Source organism: Canis lupus, chromosome 16 (genome assembly GCF_011100685.1).
Source record: "Canis lupus familiaris isolate Mischka breed German Shepherd chromosome 16, alternate assembly UU_Cfam_GSD_1.0, whole genome shotgun sequence".
In the NCBI taxonomy this organism is placed as follows: domain Eukaryota; kingdom Metazoa; phylum Chordata; class Mammalia; order Carnivora; family Canidae; genus Canis; species Canis lupus.
Window position 1 is genome coordinate 34,076,410 of NC_049237.1, and position 19,366 is coordinate 34,095,775.

A 19,366-nucleotide genomic window follows, 5' to 3' on the forward strand; every position below is an offset into this window, starting at 1 on the left:
CATTTCCTTGTATGGACTCTGATCTCTTTTGTTCCTTCCTTCCTTCAAAGCACTGTTTATCTAGGAAAACCCTTTCTCTAATTAAACCCAGCTATTTTACCGACTTGATGCCTATATTCAAAAGAATTGACTATAATTGAAGATAAAACACAGCCAACATAACTCAACTTGCTTTAAATTCATGACACAGATCTCAAGGAACTCTTCGGAGTGACTGTTAATTATTTTATATTTTCCACTTTCCTACTATCAGTATGACTACTTCATACCTCTTTCTTTCTCTCTAAGCCTCTAACATCTGCTTGCTCTTCCTTTTACTCGTGGAACAACCTCACCCCTCATGACATTAAGAAAATAGAAAAAGAAAACTATCTCATCTTCCCACCTCCAATCTAATTAGTCTATGTTCACAGAACCACTCTCATTTACAGCAAAAGTCCATGAAAGAGTTCTACACATGCATTGTCTCAAATTTTCTACTCTCATTTTCCCCTTAGCTGACTCCAACCAAGCCTTTGCCTCAACGAGTATAGGCATGGCTGCTTTGGGAAAGGTTGGTTGCCTGTGGCCTCCACACTGTCAAATCTAATTGTCAGGTCTAGTTCCTCATCTTTCTCAGATACTCTGAGCTATTTAAAACAGTTGATAACTTCCTCTTTCTTAAAAAACACATTCTTCCCTTGCTTCTGGTCACAATACCTCTCACACTGTCTTCTACTACCACCCCTTCTCAGGCCCTCTGCTGCACTCTCCTCACCTCCCTGATGTCTAAATGTCACTGTGCCCTCAACACCAATACTTGGACCTCCTCTGTTCTTTATTCCAGTCACTCTTTCACCTTATCTCGTTTCACTGTTTTAACTGCCAGCTGTATCTCAATGATTCCTAAAGTTACATCTCCCAACCTCAACCTATCCCCTAAACTCCAGAATCACATTTCCAACTGTGATATCTTCTTAGATATCAATAAGCATCTAAAATTTAGCATATCCAAAACTGAAATCTATATTTTTCTCACTGAAACCCATTATTCCCATAACCTTTCCACCGTAACTGATCCTTCCATTCACTCAGCTGATCCAACCAAAATATCTTGATTGTCCTCTTGGTCTCTACATCTCATCCCTTACAGAGAATTCATCAGCAAATTCTTCACAAAATATACCTTCAAAACATATACACAATCTACCATCTCTACTGCTACCAGCTTAATCCAAACAATTATCATCTCTTGCTAGGACTACTAGAGTAGCCTACCAGACTTCCTTCAACATTTGCCCTTTTGTAGCAGCCAAAAAAAAAAAACCCTTTAAATTAAAATTTAATGTCATTCTCCTGTTCCAAACCCTCTACAGCCTTCTCATCACTCCATTTTGCATTTATTTTAATTAATAAAATATGAAGCCATAGTCACCACCTATAAGGCCCTAAATAATCTCCTTTTCTAGCCTCATTTCCTCCCACTCACCTTTAATCATTTCACTTCAGTTATCCTTACTGTTCCTCAAATAAGGCAAGCAATAACCCTCAGACACTGAGTTCTTTCCCCAATACCTGAAACATTCCTCCCTCAGATAGTCACATGGCTCGTTCCCCCATTTCTCTGAAATGAAGTGAAGGCGCTTGGTCTCCGGTGTTCAGTGCACTTTCCCCCACAACTCAAACTCTAACTTATAACAAACACCCATCAAGTATGTTATATGAATGAGTGAATATCCCCTTTCCAAACTAATCTTCTAAAAAAGTTGTTTACACATGCCTTCTCACATTCCTGACATCTAATAACTCCTCTATTCATGTTACTATGATTTTCACTCATACCATTCCGCTACTCTACTTCTGCTCTGGTTAAATCACCTTCATGTTACCAAAGACTGTGGACCCTGTTCTGTTTTAGTAGCATGTGCCCCAAATAACTACTCTCTCCCCAGAAAATTCCTTTTGTCACCCAGTACACCAAAGCTGCTGGAGTAGCAAGTTACAAATGATAGCCACATTGCCAAAACTGATTAATTCTAAATCCTCAGGTTCTCAAACTCTCAGAAGGACTTAAGACAGTTGATAATGCCTACATAAAACATGCTCTTCACTTGGCTTTCTGCACACCATATCTCCTAATCTCCTTCTATGCCAATGGCAGGCAACTCCTTTACTGTCCCTTCCAGCATGCAAACATTAAAAACTAAGAGTTCCTCCAAATTCTTAGTCCCAGTTCTTTATCTCTAACTCACAATTCTTTTTTTTTTTAATTTTTATTTATTTATGATAGTCACAGAGAGAGAGAGAGAGAGAGAGAGAGGCAGAGACATAGGCAGAGGGAGAAGCAGGCTCCATTCACCGGGAGCCTGACGTGGGATTTGATCCCGGGTCTCCAGGATCGCGCCCTGGGCCAAAGGCAGGCGCCAAACCGCTGCGCCACCCAGAGATCCCTAACTCACAATTCTTTAACTAAAACTGTCCTCTGAGCTACAGCCTGGATATCTAAGTGCCACCGGGCCACCTCCAGTATGCTGACAGTCTTCCTTCCTTTAACATGTCTAAAATCAACTGTGACTTCTCAGCTCTAAATCTTGTTCCTTTTCTTCAATGGTTTTCATCCTTGTTGTTCATGGCAAACACAGGAATGATCCTTCACACATGGCTCTTATCATCACATCAAATTCTGCTGACTCTACTGCTCTGTTAAATGTATTTTAAATCTATCCCCTTCTCTCCATCCTCAGTACAACCATCCAAATCGGGTCACCACCGCCCCTCCCTTGGATTGCTCTCATGGCCTTCTAACAAGGTTTACCACTGTGACCCTTGACTTCCTACAATCCATTTTCTACTCTACAGCCCAAGTTACTCTTTTTTTCTTTCGTTTTTTGTTTCATGTAATTCATGTCACTATTGTGTTTAAACCCAATACCTCTTGGGAAAAATGTAAATTCCTAATGTAAATGTGGCCTATCTGCTTTCCTTATTCTGCTTCTCTATCCCTCACTCCATCATATTCAAGAGTTTACTACACTGAACTACTTTCAGTTGCTTATAAATACTATGATTTCTCTTTGCATCTATGGTTTCCTGTACTCTTCTGCCACCTAACTCCTTCCTGTTCCTGTTTCAGGTCTTCCCTTAAACATCACTTTCTCTAGGAAATACTGCAATATTTCCAAGTATGGGGCAGCCTGGGTGGCTCAGCGGTTTAGCACCACCTTCGGCCCAGGGCCTGATCCTGGAGACCCGGCATCGAGTCCTACATCGGGCTCCCTGCATGGGGCCTGCTTCTCCCTCTGCCTGTGTCTCTGCCTCTCTCTCTCTCTGTCTCTCATGAATAAATAAATAAAATCTTAAAAAAAAAAAACTTCCAAGTAAGACTGCTCTCCTATGTGCTAACCACAGTGCCTTGTTTTCCCACATCATAAGACCTCCCTCCCTATACCTACGCCTTTTTTGTTCATCTCTCTAACAGCTACAAAACTGCAGACTTTCCTCTCAGGAAGCAGATCATGAGTGTTTTTTTCACTTCCATATTCCCATATCATAAAATGCTCAATAATTTTTAATAAATGAGTAGATCATGAGTGTTTTGTTCACTTCCATATCCCCATATCATAAAATGTTCAATAATTTTTAATAAATGAGTAAGTTCATTTTTATCTGTTATATTGTTTAGTGTTTATTAGCTACCATCCTGGAGTAAGCTAATATTTTAACAGGGAGAAACAATGCACAAATATCCTTTTATTTTCTGATGTTATGATCCATTTTCTTTAATGAAGAAGAAAAAAACACAATCTTATAACCAAAAGTGGTCATGTGAAAATATCATTTATAAATACTTCAGGGAAATTAAACAACAATGAGGCTGATAGCTCTGGCTCTTTAACAGGGGGGAGGGAGAAAAAAAACAGTGGTAAACTTTGTTACAATTCACTAGGATCCTAGTCAAGATACCTCACATCAGATGTCAAAATATACTCACACATATAATACAATAAAGAATAAAGGTGAGGGCCAAACAATGTAGCACTGCAACAACAGGTAATACAGATACCAGGACTACTGGTAGCGACTTAAAAATATACAGTGCTTTATTGAGAAATATCTTAAACATTCATTGGAAGCATTTTAATCAGAGGCAAAATTACAAGTATAACCTATAAGTAATTCTACAAACCCCAAATTCAGAAAACCAAGAATCTCCTCTGTTGAGTTTAATTCTGTTATGATTTAAATAAGTTCTGTACTATTTTCCAGATCAACTTCAAAAACATATCATCTGCTCAATTTAAGCAAGGTAATTTCTAGCCACAGTACCTTTGACTACAGAGAGTCAGCAAGCTCTCCTCAAAAGTGGCTTTCCAGGGAAAGAAAGTAAATCTTCTACCTTATTGGGTAAAGAAGGAGGGTCTATCACAAAGGACATGAATCCCTTCTCAATGGCAATTAAAAAGAGTACAATATAATTTTATATGAGGTCATGCCATATCTTTAAACTTACTTAGCAAAATCACGAATTTAATTAACCTCTTAACAAACACAATTATTTAAAATCTCCAAAAGAAGCTACAATAGGAATAACAACTCTATACAGATCAATACAGGTACCTATAATATTCTGTCCCTCTTAGTGCTTACAACCTTTCTATGCAATAGATATTGGGCAATTATCTACATTCCAAGAATGGGGAAACATGTTAATCTCAAGTCACATGGCAGGGATTCCCCTTTGGTTTATGTGACATGAAAGCTCATGTGTTTCCACTCTATTATGTAGGTCTGCTATCACTGACCTATTGAGACATCTAAGAAAAGCACTGAAGTTGAACAAAATAACTATAGTTTTTGGAGAAAAACAGCGGTTATCTTACCTTAGGAAAGAAAACAGAAATTTAAACCAGGAGACTATAAAGTAGCCTGTACACTTTAAATATTTATAGCAAGAATATAATCATCTCCAGACTGGGAGACAACTGGTTGTATCACTGATGTTATTATCAAAACCACAAAGCCCTTACTGAAGAAGCCTAATGAACAGCAATGTGATAAAGCAGAAGTAGTAAGTCCTCCTCTGCAACAAGTAACATGACTAAATCCCAATCTTTGGCCAGAGAGACCTCACACCAAATGTCAACATGGTTCAGACACTCAAGAAGTTATAATACTAAACAGTTTGCACATGTGTGAATACTGACTTTTTTGAAAATAAACCTCACAAAAGAGCAAATTCAATAATTTTATCTTTTATTTTTAGAGCACCACATACCTTTTTTATTTATAGCAAACCTTTCCACAGCATTACCTAAAATCTCTAATTTCTGATAAATGATGAGACCAGCCTATAAAAAAAAAATAGAAAAGGGAAAAGAGTATGCTAAAAGATAACCAAAATAAAGCTATATGTCTTATCTTTAGAAAAATCCAAAACAGTGATTCCCAAAGTACCCAAAAAGCTGCGTTCACCTTATGTTATGCAAAGATCTATGTCTTCATTAAATGACCATACCAATTGCAAGAATGGATAAAGTAAACTGCTTGTGCCTTAAAATAAAAGTTTTAAATTTTTATTTTTTAATATTCAATATTATAAGGAGTTATCCAAATCAAATAACTTATAAGTGAGACTCCAACAAAATACCATCAAGTAAGAGAAATCTTTTGGCAACACACATCCACTTCCCCATATCTCATTAAATCAGCTGTGAATGTCAGCATATGAACAGCCCTCCTTTCAGGCACTGTTAATAGGAGCAACCAAGTCACACTGATTTTTCATGAATAAAAATGCTACAGAACTTGCATGAGTTCTCAACAAGTTTTACGATTTTTTTAAAATAGTAACCATTTTATTTTTTTAAATAGATTTATTTATTTATTCATAAATAAATAAGAGAGAGAGAGAGAGAGAGGCAAAGACACAGGCAGAGGGAGAAGCAGGCTCCATGCAGGGAGCCTGACATGAGACTCGATCCTGGGTCTCCAGAATCAATGCCCTGGGCTTAAGGTGGCGCTGAACCACTGAGCCACCTGGGCTGCCCAGTTTTATGATTTTTTTAATAGAACCTACAGGAAAATTATTACCGTTTTCTGACAAAACTGAATTTTTTTCTGTTTACTAAATATAAGAGTTTCCATGCCTAAAAATAAATGCAAAAAGGGAAACAACAAGATATTCATCTACAAATGAAAATATAAATTAGGGAAAAAGAAATCCACTGGAACATAAAATACATTTCTGCAAAAAACAAAAACAATAATATGATAAAGATAAGCCCAAATTTTAGTATGTATATAAATATATACATGTAAATATAAAAATACAACTCACAGCAGTGGAAAACTAAATTTGGAGGCAATTTTCCCAAATATTTAGCACATTTTAAATACAAATATAAGAAATAATGCCAGTTTTAATATAGAAACTATCTATAATTATTTTTATTCTGAAGTTGCTTATAAATCAAATACATCATCAATACCATTTGTGGTTCCTCAGCCTAGGTTTATTAGCCTTCCATGTTTTCAGAGAGATTACATTTTTTACATACAAGTTGAACATTATTTTGGCTTCATGATAATAAAAACTACTAGCACTGAACAATTGGTGCTTGCTAATTAATATTGAGAATTAACAGTTTCACTGAATGTCTTAAGAATTTTTAATGCCAACCTGATTTAAAATATTTTAGTTGAGTTTGTACAACTGTTAAAACAAAATTTTCCTAAAGTAATTTATTACAAAGTTTAAAAAATGCATCATAGTACAAAGATCTTTGGTACATACATACGCATCAGTGGCTGCATACAGTTTCTGATCCTCAGTGAGAGGAAAATCACCCCAATTGCTACAACGGATAGATCTGTCTTTCAGAAGCTGTTTGCCAAAGAGGTGTTTAACCAAACCATTGAGGCTCCAAGTCTCTGTACATTTCAGCTAGAAGTAATGAAAAATCAACACTGGAAAAAATTATTTCTATTTTCAGATACTCCTAAATACCACCAAATGACCAGGCCACAAGTAAAGTCAGAAATGTTATATCAAAATATATACCAGAGATAGTCCTTAATAAATTTCCCATCACTAAAAACCTCATTTGCAGTACACATTACAGAACTGAAGTATGGAATTTCCCCAATGTAGGTATTAAAATTCTTGGACTGTAAACGTACTATTCATGGAAAAAAAGCTGGATAGTGGTAGGCATTCTACCCAGCCCAATGACTACTTGGCCAAACACGAGAATTTAACTTAATGACTACATTAACAAAATATGTGAAATAAGGGTGACAGAATTGATGGCCAAACCTCCACTAAGAGCATCATACCACAAGCTACATTATGCTTTCCCTTAAAAAAAATTTTTTTTAATTATTGGTATAAATGGCTCAAATGGAAAACCTTTAAATACACTATTGAAATTTACACATACATGAAACAGTACTAAAAGTGGGGGTGGGGAATGGTGCCAGCTTAAAGAAACTTCTCTAAGGCAATGGATTAGACCTAAAGGTTTTCATTATGGATACTCATTTGGGACTTCCTTATTGTTACACTAACATACAGCTTAAATTATTTTTTTCAAAAAAAAATAACATCCAGATAGATGGGACACTCTGCAAAACATAAATTTATCTTGTTTATGAAAATAATATATGTATTACATCTACCTTTTTTTTTTTAATTCTAGTTAACATACAGCGTAGTATTAGTTTCAAGTGTCCAACATGGTGATTCAACACTTCCACACAACACCCAGGGCTCATCACAAGTGCTCAACGCCTTAGATCTACCTTTTCATTGGCAACATCTGTCAGCTCCACAAAATTCTTCAAATCGATGTCAAAGTCACATAGAAGTTTCCGCTGATCTCCTTTGATTCCTACACCTGCTTTTTTAATTGCTTCATTTTCAAGCAACATTTTTAACCCCTGAGGAAAAACTATAGCATTTTATTATTATTTCCATAGGCTCTATCAAGTATTATTTATTTTCTAATTCTTACACATTCTATGTTTATATTTAAATCTATTTATTTATGTTCAAATTCAGAAACACATTCACCTTGAATCTTTTTTTTTTTTAAGATTTTATATATTTACTTGATAGAAAAAGAACACAGAGGGAGGAGGAGAAGCAGGTTCCCTGCCAAGCAGAGAGCCGGATGTGGGGCTCCATCCTAGGATCCTGGGATCATGACCTGAGCTGAAAGCAGTTCTTAACCGACTGAGCCAGGTGCTACCACCTTTAGTATTTCTTTTCTTACCTAAAGCAAAGTCCTGACTGATAAATGACAAGAAAAACATCTGATTTGAATACTTCCTCTGCTAACATTAAGAGTATATTCCTGATCACTTAGCCCCTCTAAACTTCAGTTCTCTACGGTCTAAACCAGAAATAATATCAATGCCTGATGAAGATGTGAAAATTAAATAAAATAGGGATATGAATGAATCAGGTCGAACACGAATACTTCAATAAATGTAAGGTGATGAGAGAAGCACTAGCTAATTCAAAAGCTTAATTTTATAGGATAAAGTTGACATAATACAACTATCAACCAAATAAAAATGAAACAAAAGAGATACCAACCTGACATAGAAGAAATATGAAACAAGTAACATTTGTTCTCTGACACACATAACTGAATCAGTGCAACTCGGCTCGGTTTCCTTTTAGTGTATACTGGTGGCCATTCCATGTCAAAACCCACCACACCTCCAGTAGACAGATTCATGCTACAGGGGGAAAAATAGTGCAAACTAATTACATTAAAATTTTAACTTCTATATAGCTTCTACATTCGAAAATTAAAAGACAAGCCACATATAGAAGATATCTAAGATAGTGAACAGCCAGAAAATATTAAAAATTCCTTGAAAAGTCAGTAAAAAAAAAACAGATAATCCAATAAAAAGAAGAGGAGGAGGAAGACTTAGAGGAGGAGGAAAACAGGGAGAAGGAGGAGGAGGAAGAAGAAAAAAAAGAAGGGGAGGAGAGGAGGAGGAAGAGGGAAAATATGAACAGGCAATTCCCAAAAGAAAATCCAAATAGCCAATAAATCCAAATAAATATGTAAAGACATGAAACCTCACTTGAAATCAGATGCAAATTAATCAATACAATTTCATATCTACAAGATGGTAACAAGTAAACCTCACGGTATCAAGTGCTGAGAAAGATCTCTACCTGTGGGACTGCTCAAACATTGGTGAATATAAATTGGCAAAATCCTCTTAGAAAAGGCTTTGACAGGGGGATCCCTGGGTGGCGCAGCGGTTTGGCGCCTGCCTTTGGCCCAGGGCACGATCCTGGAGACCCGGGATCGAATCCCACATAGGGCTCCCGGTGCATGGAGCCTGCTTCTCCCTCTGCCTGTGTCTCTGCCTCTCTCTCTCTCACTGTGTGCCTATCATAAATAAATAAAAAAAAATTAAAAAAAAAAAAAAAGAAAAGAAAAGGCTTTGACAGTGTTTAGCCGAAGATGTATAAACACTACGACCTGCAAGTTTTTCTCATAAATGTATCAAAATCTCATATGTGCACAACTAGACAGATGTTGAAGAATGTTCAAGGGCGCTTGAGTGGCTCAGTCAGTTAAGCATCTGCCTTCAATTCAGGTCATGATCCCAGGGTCCTGGGATTGAGCCCTGTGTCTGACTCTCTGCTCACTGGGGAGCCTGCTTCTTCCTCTCTCTCTCTGCCTGTCACTCCACTGCTTATGCACTCTCTCTCTCTCTCTCTCTCTCTCTGTCAAATAAATAAATAAAATCTTTAAAAAAAAAAAAAAAGAATATTCGTTGCAGGGGCACTGGGATGGCTCAGTCAGTTGGGCATCTGACTCTAAATTTCAGCTCAGGTCATAATCTCAGGGTCCTGCGATTGGCCTTGCATCCAGCCCTGCACTCAGCAGGGAGTCTACTTAAGGATTCCCTCTCTCCCTCTCTCTCTGCCCTTCCCATTGTTCACACACACGCACTCTCGCTCTCTCTCTAAAGTAAATAAATAAATCTTTGAAAAAATTATAATTTACTTCAAAAAAAAGTTCATTGCAATACAGTTCTTACCGGCAAAAATAGAAATAAACTACAATTCCATCAACAAAAGAATGGAAAAATTGCAGCATTATTGAAACAATGAAATATTATATAAAAGTTAAAATGAGCTCCTCCCCGCCCGGCCGGCCCGCGGGGAGGGGGCGGGGGCGGGGGCGGGGGCAAAAAAAAAAAAAAAAAAGTTAAAATGAAACTACATATACCAGAAAGAAAAATTTTCAAAAAACATAAAATATTGAGTGAGAAAAACAAGTGGCAGAATACACATATAGTTTGATAGCACTTATTAAAGTTTTTAAATATGCAAAATAACATATGATATTTGGGGATATAAAAGTATATATATAAATAGAAAACATGTGAGGGAATGTTAAGCACTAAACTCATGACAGAAGTTATCTCAGCAGAGGATGAGAAGGGACATACCTAACTTCCACGGTATTTTATCGTGACATTTCTTTTTTTTTTTTTTTTAAGATTTATTTATTTATTCATACAGAGAGAGCGAGAGAGAGGCAGAGACACAGGCAGAGGGAGAAGCAGGCTCCATGCAGGAAGCCCAATGTGGGACTCGATCCTAGGTCCCCAGGATCACATCCTGGGCTGCAGGCGGCACTAAACCACTGCACCACTGGGGCTGCCTATCGTGACATTTCTTAATAAAGATTTGAAGAAAATGAAAAAAAAAAAAATATTTGAAGAAAATGGATATCAAGATTTGCTAAAGCCAGGGTTTTGTTATATTATTTTCTGTTTTTGTTTATATTTGCCTATTTTACAATTTTTAAAAACTAAACACATGTATCACAAAAGAATCTCCACTTCTGCTTTGGGCAAGATGGAGTGAGTAACAGTGATCACATATACATTTCCTCTATGAACAAACAGAAAGTTTTACAAAATAGGTAACAGTTTTCAGACACTGAACAATACATAGTACAGGCCTATGCTCTCTGAGGGAAAAAAAACCTTGGGGGATACTCTACTGTTGCCCTAGCTTTCTATTTGGAACACTTTCCAGACCACAGAGCAGGGAGGAGAAGTCAAAGCAGAGCACGGAGTTAGGAAGACAGGGTTCAGAGCCAGAGAGGATGAGGCAGCTAGAGGTAGTTTCTGGAGAGAAGGGAGATAGACAAGAAAGAGGCTGAATCAAGAACAATCAGGGAGGGCAGCCCCGGTGGCTCAGCGGTTTAGTGCCGCCTGCAGTCCAGGTTGTGATCCTGGAGACCCCAGATCAAGTGCCGCGTCTAGCTCCCTGTGTGGAGACTGCTTCTCCCTCTGCCTGTGTCTCTGCCTCTCACTCTCTGTGTGTCTCTTGAATAAATAAATAAAATCTTTAAAAAAAAAGAAAAAAAAAAGAATGTGACTCTAACCAGGATGAAAATCATTTCATTGAAAAAAATAACTAAAACAACCATTATAAATATGCTGAACATGTTCAAATATTTAAAAGAAAACATGAATATGAGAGCCAAAATGGAAGGTATTTTTAAAAAGGAAACAAAAAGAACTTCTAGAGATGAAAAATACAATAAAACTTAAAATTCAAAAAAAAAAAAAAAAAACTTAAAATTCACAGGATGGGAATGACAGTCACTACAGAAGGACATAAAGTCAACTTGCAGACATAGCAAAAGAAACAATTCAAACCAAAACACAGAGAAAAAAAATCAAAGAAAAACAATAAAAGACTGAAAGAGACAAGAACCCTATGACCAATAACACAGTATTAAGCAATCCAACCTGTGTGTGTAGAAGCTACCAGAGGAGAAAAGAGTATCAGAATGAGGAAAAAATTAATTAATTAATTAATTAAAATGCATATATATGTGTGTGTATACATATATATATATACATACTTACATATATAGAGAGAGAAATTTTTAGGATCTGATGAGACTAGAAACCCACAGGTCCAAAAAGCTCATCCTGCCCAAGCAGGATGAAGACAAACCACATGACACAAAGGCACACCAAAATCAAATTGTTGAAAACCTGTGATAGCAAAAATCTTTTAGTTGGCCAGTACAGGTAAGAAAAAAAGCCTGTCTGCCTATCCTAATGCACACAGAATTGATTGGGACTATACTCGTGTTTATTGCCTTGAGATATGACATGATACAGCGCTGACAAAGGTGAGATGGTGGAGTTAATACATAATAACAAATGACAGATTTTACCTTCTCTGTGAGACAAATTTTGTTCTATACAAAGAGACCCAAAAGTGGCCAGTTAACTGTGGTAGGAGTGAGGACACCTGAATACTATTTCTAGAATTCACCTGCCACCGGGAGATCATTAATAAATAGATTAACTTACCGCTGTATCTTTTAACCATTGCAATGTACAACAGTTAAAAAAGAGAGAAAGAGAGACAGATATAACAACTTTGAAGAAGATCTGAATGAATTCCCTACTTCTTCTCCTTGTAAAATGCTTCAAAAGCCTTGGATTGCATTATTGCATAGTCCTTATTTAACAAACCAATTTTTAAAAATACTAACAGTCATTTCTAATGTTCTTCTTAGGAATCATTTGTTGGGGGATCCCGGGGTGGCTCAGTGGTTTAGTGCCTGCCAGGGCGCGATCCTGGAGTTCCGGGATCAAGTCCCACATGGGGCTCCTGGCATGGAGCCTGCTTCTCCCTCCTCCTGTGTCTCTGCCTCTCTCTCTCTCTCTCTCTCTCTCATAAATAAATAAATAAATAAATCTTTAAAAAAAAAAAAGAAATCACTTGCTGTAATTGTTGCTAACTAAATGCAACAGAGTTGATCACAACCATTATCCAATATTACTAGGTTGGTATTTTTAACGAAATATAAAGGGACATTTGGAGGTTGAATAATTCTTGCATTGTTTTTGTCTTACTTTGATGAAATAAATAATGTGTTCATTGGTTCATGGGTGAAATAAACAATGTGTTTAGATATATAGAACACTAGATATATATAGAACTACTGTTCTATATATCTGAAATATTGAAAGTAACAAAAAATTAGCTAAAGTAATAGACTTATGAATGAATAGGTACATTACACATTTAATCCAGTGATTTTTAAGGTTTTTTAACATAAAATTAGAACTTTGTCAAGTGATATTCTACATGCAGAAATAATTATCTATGTAACACACTTTAACTGTAAAATTCAGTATATATACAAATATTGTCATATTAGTTATCTTCTAAGGGTACAAATTCAAATGAAACTAGGAAATTCAAATCTCTTACCTAATATCTTCTGATAGAAAAGAACAATCACTAGCTTCATAACTATAAACAATAGATCCAGTGAATTCTAAGAAAGAGAGGTCGTCTTCAAAAACACTCTTCTGAATCGATGCCTTGAATTAAATAAAATTTCAAAAAGGCACAAATAACATTCACATTAAATAAGAGAGGTTCATGGAGAAAATAAAGTTCAGTGAAACATTCAAATTATAGTTCTAAGTTTTTATCAACTAATGTTGATAATAAAGGCTAATAAAGTCATAAGGACAATGTATCAAAAATAAAGCCACCCACCATAAAATTACTTTCCTAAAAAGCTTATTTGCAAACTTCTAATCCTATTTTCATAAGAGCACTTATTAATTTTTTTCTGTAATTATATTAGTATTCTAGATGTAATAATGTTGCCTTAAAATGCTGAAGAGTGGCTGGTGATCTTCAATCTATGAAAACTTACACTTGCTTACCCACAAAAATTTACCAAAGTAAGTACTGTCTAACTTATCTAAATTAGAACAAACAAGTAACGTCAACCATATATAATAGATAAAAAGGTAAAATACAGAGTAAGAATTCCCATTTTGTAAACCTCATTAAAATTTAATCTCATTTACCTATTCAATGACTAGACTGTGGTTTAATCACACAATAGCAACTCTAACTTACATGGTGACCTCAAGTTTACAAGTGAAGGCTGATTTTACAGTCAAATTTACACTACATTTCCCATCTGAAAGAATAACTGGTGAACCACATACCTTTGTTTCTACTGCAGTACATGTCTCATTCTGCATAGACATCCATTCAGGAAGTTTTCGCGGCTGTGGAGTTCTTTCCAATTTTTTTTCATTCATCTTTAATAGGCTCTAGTTGCAAAATCAAAAAAAAAATTACTCTGTGAATAAACACAGTGCAGTCTTAGAAAAAAAACTCAGAGAGGCCTGTGGATATGACTGAAGAACCAAACATGCACATTTAAAGTTATGGCATTTGACCCATGTATAGGTTTTAAGAGCTGGAATTGCAAACCAAAAGGAAGCAGGTGTAATACGCTGGATCTAATAATTATACATTTAGTAACAGTTCTTCTTTTTAAAATAAGTGAGTCAATTTAATTGAGTTCTAGGGCTCTAACAGTTTCAAAATCCTATTATTCTATGACTTTGATCCTTTAAAGAATAATCTTTATCTCATTACAATGATAATCCTTGGGTGCGTAAATTCTTACAAATTTTTGACATCTTTAATTTTCTTATCATCTGTCCTAAGATCTAAGTAAACTCAGCAAACTGTTGGACATGTTCACAAGTCTACTTGAAAAATGAATTTTTAGACAGAGAACAGCTTTTCTATATTAAGGGGTTTTTTTATTAAGCTCTTGGCCTAGTAAGTGAACAAGTTTCCCTAAGAAGTGCTTCACAGAGAATATTTTTTAAAAATCTGTTACTAGCTTTGAGGGCTCTTCTCAATGTAAACCACATGGAAGGAATGGTTATAGAAAACACAATGAATAGGAGACCATGACAAACTCTTTTTGTTAATGGCAAATGGATCCATACCCTGGTGTGACTTAACACACTAAACTGAAATAGCTTGAAGTTCTTAATAAAATCTTTCCAACTCCAGCAGCAGTTTTGAATATGTACCTGAAGATTCTTATGAGGAAACATATTAATATGAAATAATCACAGCAACTATTTATGATTTAGGGGTAGCCTGTTATCCCTATTGAAACGTAGCAATATAACCCTGAAGAAACTAAATAGTATCAGCAAGTATCCATATTAATTGCTCATTTTCTCAAGCAGAAACCCCCAAAACTGAGAATACTGATAATTTATAAAGGAAATTTTTAAAAGATTGCTCTAGCAAAATTTTCTATATAGAACCAACTCTACCACTCTAATGCACTGAAGAGTTAAGAACAGGCTAGTAATTCACTCTCCCTACTAGGGAGGAGAAATGAAAAACCTCAACCACGGATCCCAGTAATACACTAATAATCTCAAACCAGATGGTAGCCTTGTAAACCTATCAATGGTATTTACTAGCAGAAAAATATTAAAGACTACCTATCTAGTAAAAGCTGTTTGCAAGATATAGCTCAACAACTATCTTGACTGCTCATCACAAATGAGCCTTGAATTATGGATTTATTAATTTATGGTTGAAAAATGAGGAGTAGTCGAGTAAGCTGTGTAATTAAAAAAAGTTCCAAAACCAAAACAACTTCCTTTGTGCAATTTTTTGCACACATTGCTCAAAACTATCCTGTTAATCCAAAACCATAACATGTCCTATTGCAAAAGAAAAGGACATTTTTGGAATCTGTGTCTGACAGTCTGGGGATCCTCCAAAAAAAGAATATGCCATCTGCACTTGGTGCTTGCTCGTATTCTTTGAATCATTAGCAAAGTTTGGTGTTGGGTAAGATCTATGATTCACTAATCAGAATGGACAACTCAAGTTTGGGTGTTACCATTTATATTATATGTAATAAGATAAAACACCTAAAATATATGTTTTAGTCACTATAAAACATTCTACAGATGTTAGTAGTTAATACATTTATATGTGTCACAAATTTAAAACTCTTAACAGGAGAGTTAAAAGCTGATCACAAAGTGTACTTTTACATATGGTGTGGGGTTTTTTTAAGATTTTATTTATAAATAAATAAATAAATAAATATTTTAGTTATTTATTCGAGAGAGAGAGAGAGAGAGAGAGAGAGAGAGGCTCTGAGGGAGAAGCAAGCTCCATGCAGGGATCAGGCCCTGGGCTGAAGGTGGCGCTAGACAGCTGAGCCACCCAGGCTGCCCTATATGATCGATCTGTTCTTAATCTTAAAAAATTATTTAAGGAAAACAAGTTTTTGCTATTCACCGAGTAGATAATTTGCAAAACTGCCAGAAAATTATGGTCTCTGAAAATAATAGACAACTCTAAAAAACAACTATAAAATCTTGGAATTTTGTAAGTAATTCATTCATGCTGCCAAAACAGAAATAAACTTCAGTAACTCTTCCCTGAAGCCACCTATAACACTAAAATCATTTTAATTTGAAATGCCCAGTTTTCAGATGTAAAACTCTCTTTTGCACACAAAATTCTGTCTAGATGCTTCCAGGCAAAGAATTTGAAAGTAAACTTGTTTACAAACCTAACATCTTTGTCAAATTTACTTAGATGTCACGACAGATAAAAGCACAAAGAAAATTAAGGTTGTAGAATAATTTCACAAGGAAATTCTTGAAGATACATGAAGATTTTAAATTGCTTATCAGATAAAGGTTATTCTCGGAAGGGATCTAAGTCATTGAGTAATAGAATTTATTTAGATATTTAACTGTATTGTTGTTGAGTATAAATAACCTTGACACATCTTTTTCAAGTCTTTTATCATTTCATAATACTTCATCTTGTACTATTAAAAGATCTTAAATTCCTCTTTGAAATAAATACAGATGGTACCTAACAATGGTTTGACTTAGGACTTTATGACATTACAACAGTGCAAAAGCAATACACATTCACTAGAAATCACACTTCAGATTTTGAACTTGTATCTTTTTTTGTGCTAGTGATGAAGCTGGGCAGCAGCATGGAGCCACAGCTCCTGGTCAGCCACACCATCACAAAGATAAACAACCAATACACTGACAACCATTCTGTAATCATGCAACTTTCCGTCCTGGTTTCACTTTTAGTAAATTTGTCAATAAATTACGAGATATTCAACACTTTATATAAGATAGTCTTCCTGTTAGAGGATTTTGCCCAACTGTAGACCAATGTAAGCTGTTCTGAGCACGTTTCTGGTTGGCTAAGCTAAGCTATGATGTTTGGGAGGTTAGATGTATGAAATATATTTTTCAACTTCCAGTAGATCTATCAGGGAAGTCCTTAGACAAGGAAGATCTGTAATATACTTTGATTTGCTTTGGTTTGGACTTTCCTGCAATCATCCTGCCTATCTATCTACCATTATCTACTACTTTTCAATCTTCATCACTTTTTTAAAGGCTGTCCCTAAGCAATATACACCTGGGATTTTTATTATTTTTTTATTTTTCTATTTTTTGTTTTGAATAGTCCCATTGAACATCTCTGTCTTTCAAATGGGTAATTCATCTCATTTGCAGTTAGTATAAGAACATGAGTTTTCTCTTCAATCTTACTTTGATTAGTATTTATCTTACTTTATCCAGTTTTCTTACTCTTTTCTCATTTTTCCTAATTGGCTGAAATTAAATTCATACTTCTCTCCCATTATCAATGACAAAACATCCATTTTTTCTCATCCTATTACCATACTATCTCAGCAAAATAATGTAACAATATCCTTTCCCCATAAAGGCCTCACATTTCCACTGTCCTTCTGTTTTTACTTCTCCACCCTTCTAATTACTGTTTTTTGTTGAAAAGGTTTTAAGTAATAGCCTGTTCATTTTCTTAGTATTGCTCTTCTATTTCATGAATCCTTACTATTTTCTAAACATTTATATTATAAATTTCCATCACCCATTTCAATATAAATGTATTTATAAATTAAACATGTAAATGCATATATTGTCTACTATAGTTCCCTCTTCCCTTCATCTTACCCCTTTTGAATCCTGTTCTGACTCAAATGTTTGTGTAGAGAACTCTTGAAATTACTTTCGTCAGGTAGAATATTATGGTAATAAAATGACTCCCTGCATTTGTGAAAATGTATTTTTTCAAATAGAATGATATGTTGGTTGAGCATAATAGTCCCTCGGTAGTCTATAGATATTCTCTTACTATCTTCTACCTTTTGATGCTGCAAGTAAGAAACCCATTGTTTCTCTGATGCTTTTTCTATTGTGAGTAATCTATTTCCCACCTGGGAGCTTGAAAGACTTTCAAAGATTTTTATATTTTAAGGAGCCTAAGAGTGAACTTATTCTCCTTGAGATCAGTGAATCCTTGGAAAGGACTCCTTTCCAAGTCTTTTTCTTAAGATCAGAAAAATCTCCCCTCATTATGGGTTGAATTGTATGCCTCCTCAAAAAAAAAAAAAAAAGGTGTCAAGAGTCCTAACCTCCAGTGCTTCAGCATGTGGCTCTTTATTTGGAAAGAGTTGTTACAGAGGTAATCAAATTTAAACAAGGTTATTACAGTAGTCTCTAATCCAAACTAAGTGGTGTCTGTACAAAAAGGGCAAATATGGACACAGAGACAGACATGCATAGAGGGAAGATAATGTGAAGAAACAATGGAGAAAGAGCCATCTATAAGCCATGAAGACAAGGTCTGAAACAGATCCTTCCCCCACAGTCCTCAGAAGGAAACAACTTCAACAACTTGATTTCGGACTTCTGGCCTCCAAAACCATGAGACAATAAATTACTGTTAAATCATGGAGTTTGTAGCACTTAACTATGACACTTGCAGCAAACTCCCTATTTCTAGTTATTAATTGCCACTATCTCTTCTTTTTTTCCTTCTATAGCATTTATTCACATGCTGGTGAATTTCTTCCTACCTGGATTTCTTCTCCTAGACTCTATATTTTTCCTTCCTGACTGCCATCTCTTTAATTTTGTTCTTTGTATGTTAAGATATGTCTTCTACTTGATTTCCAAGATGCTTATTTCGCTCTCAATGGTGATATCCTCTTTCGGTTTGTCTACTGAATTTTTATAATGTTAAATCTTGATTGTTAGTTCCAGAAAGTTTATGTTCTACTTGAGTCTCCCTAAATGTGATTATATTTCTTTCTTTTGTAAAAGTTATAATCTAGTTCAAATATCTGTTTCAATGAAACTCTCTTATTCTGGGTGTTCTTTGGTCTTTCCACTGAGGCTGGCTTCTTTAGTTGAACTGTTATTTTCCTTTGCCTGTAAAACGCTATTTGCCATCAGCAGTGATCTACTCTTAGGGTCCCTCAAGAAGCTGCAAATAGTACAAAGATTGTAAGTCTCCCACTGAAGTATTAGGAGGCAATTCTCTATTCACAGAGCTCCCAAAGTGTAATCTCAAGACCTAGCCCATCAGCACACTAAATTCAGCAGTACAGCTCCTCTGGAAATGCTCTAAGACAGGAAAGACCAAGTTGGCATCCTAGAA

General features: G+C 35.5%; 1 protein-coding gene across 5 annotated transcripts in view; it reads right to left on the reverse strand.

Annotated features, from left to right (window-relative positions):
* WRN (WRN RecQ like helicase) overlaps nt 1-19,366 on the reverse strand; it is a 140,344-nt gene that overhangs the window by 94,481 nt on the left and 26,497 nt on the right. For 3 of the 5 annotated variants that reach the window (XM_038560158.1, XM_038560157.1, XM_038560156.1), the window contains exons 2-7: nt 14,029-14,136; nt 13,271-13,383; nt 8,579-8,724; nt 7,780-7,928; nt 6,773-6,922; nt 5,255-5,327 (exon numbers count right to left, since the gene is read on the reverse strand). In XM_038560158.1, the coding sequence (XP_038416086.1) occupies nt 5,255-5,327; nt 6,773-6,922; nt 7,780-7,928; nt 8,579-8,724; nt 13,271-13,383; nt 14,029-14,124 (727 nt within the window). In that variant the 5' untranslated portion in view covers nt 14,125-14,136. Of the gene's footprint in view, nt 1-5,254; nt 5,328-6,772; nt 6,923-7,779; nt 7,929-8,578; nt 8,725-13,270; nt 13,384-14,028; nt 14,137-19,366 lie in introns of those variants that run through there. The other 2 variants (XM_038560159.1, XM_038560160.1) reach the window with 2 other exon arrangements.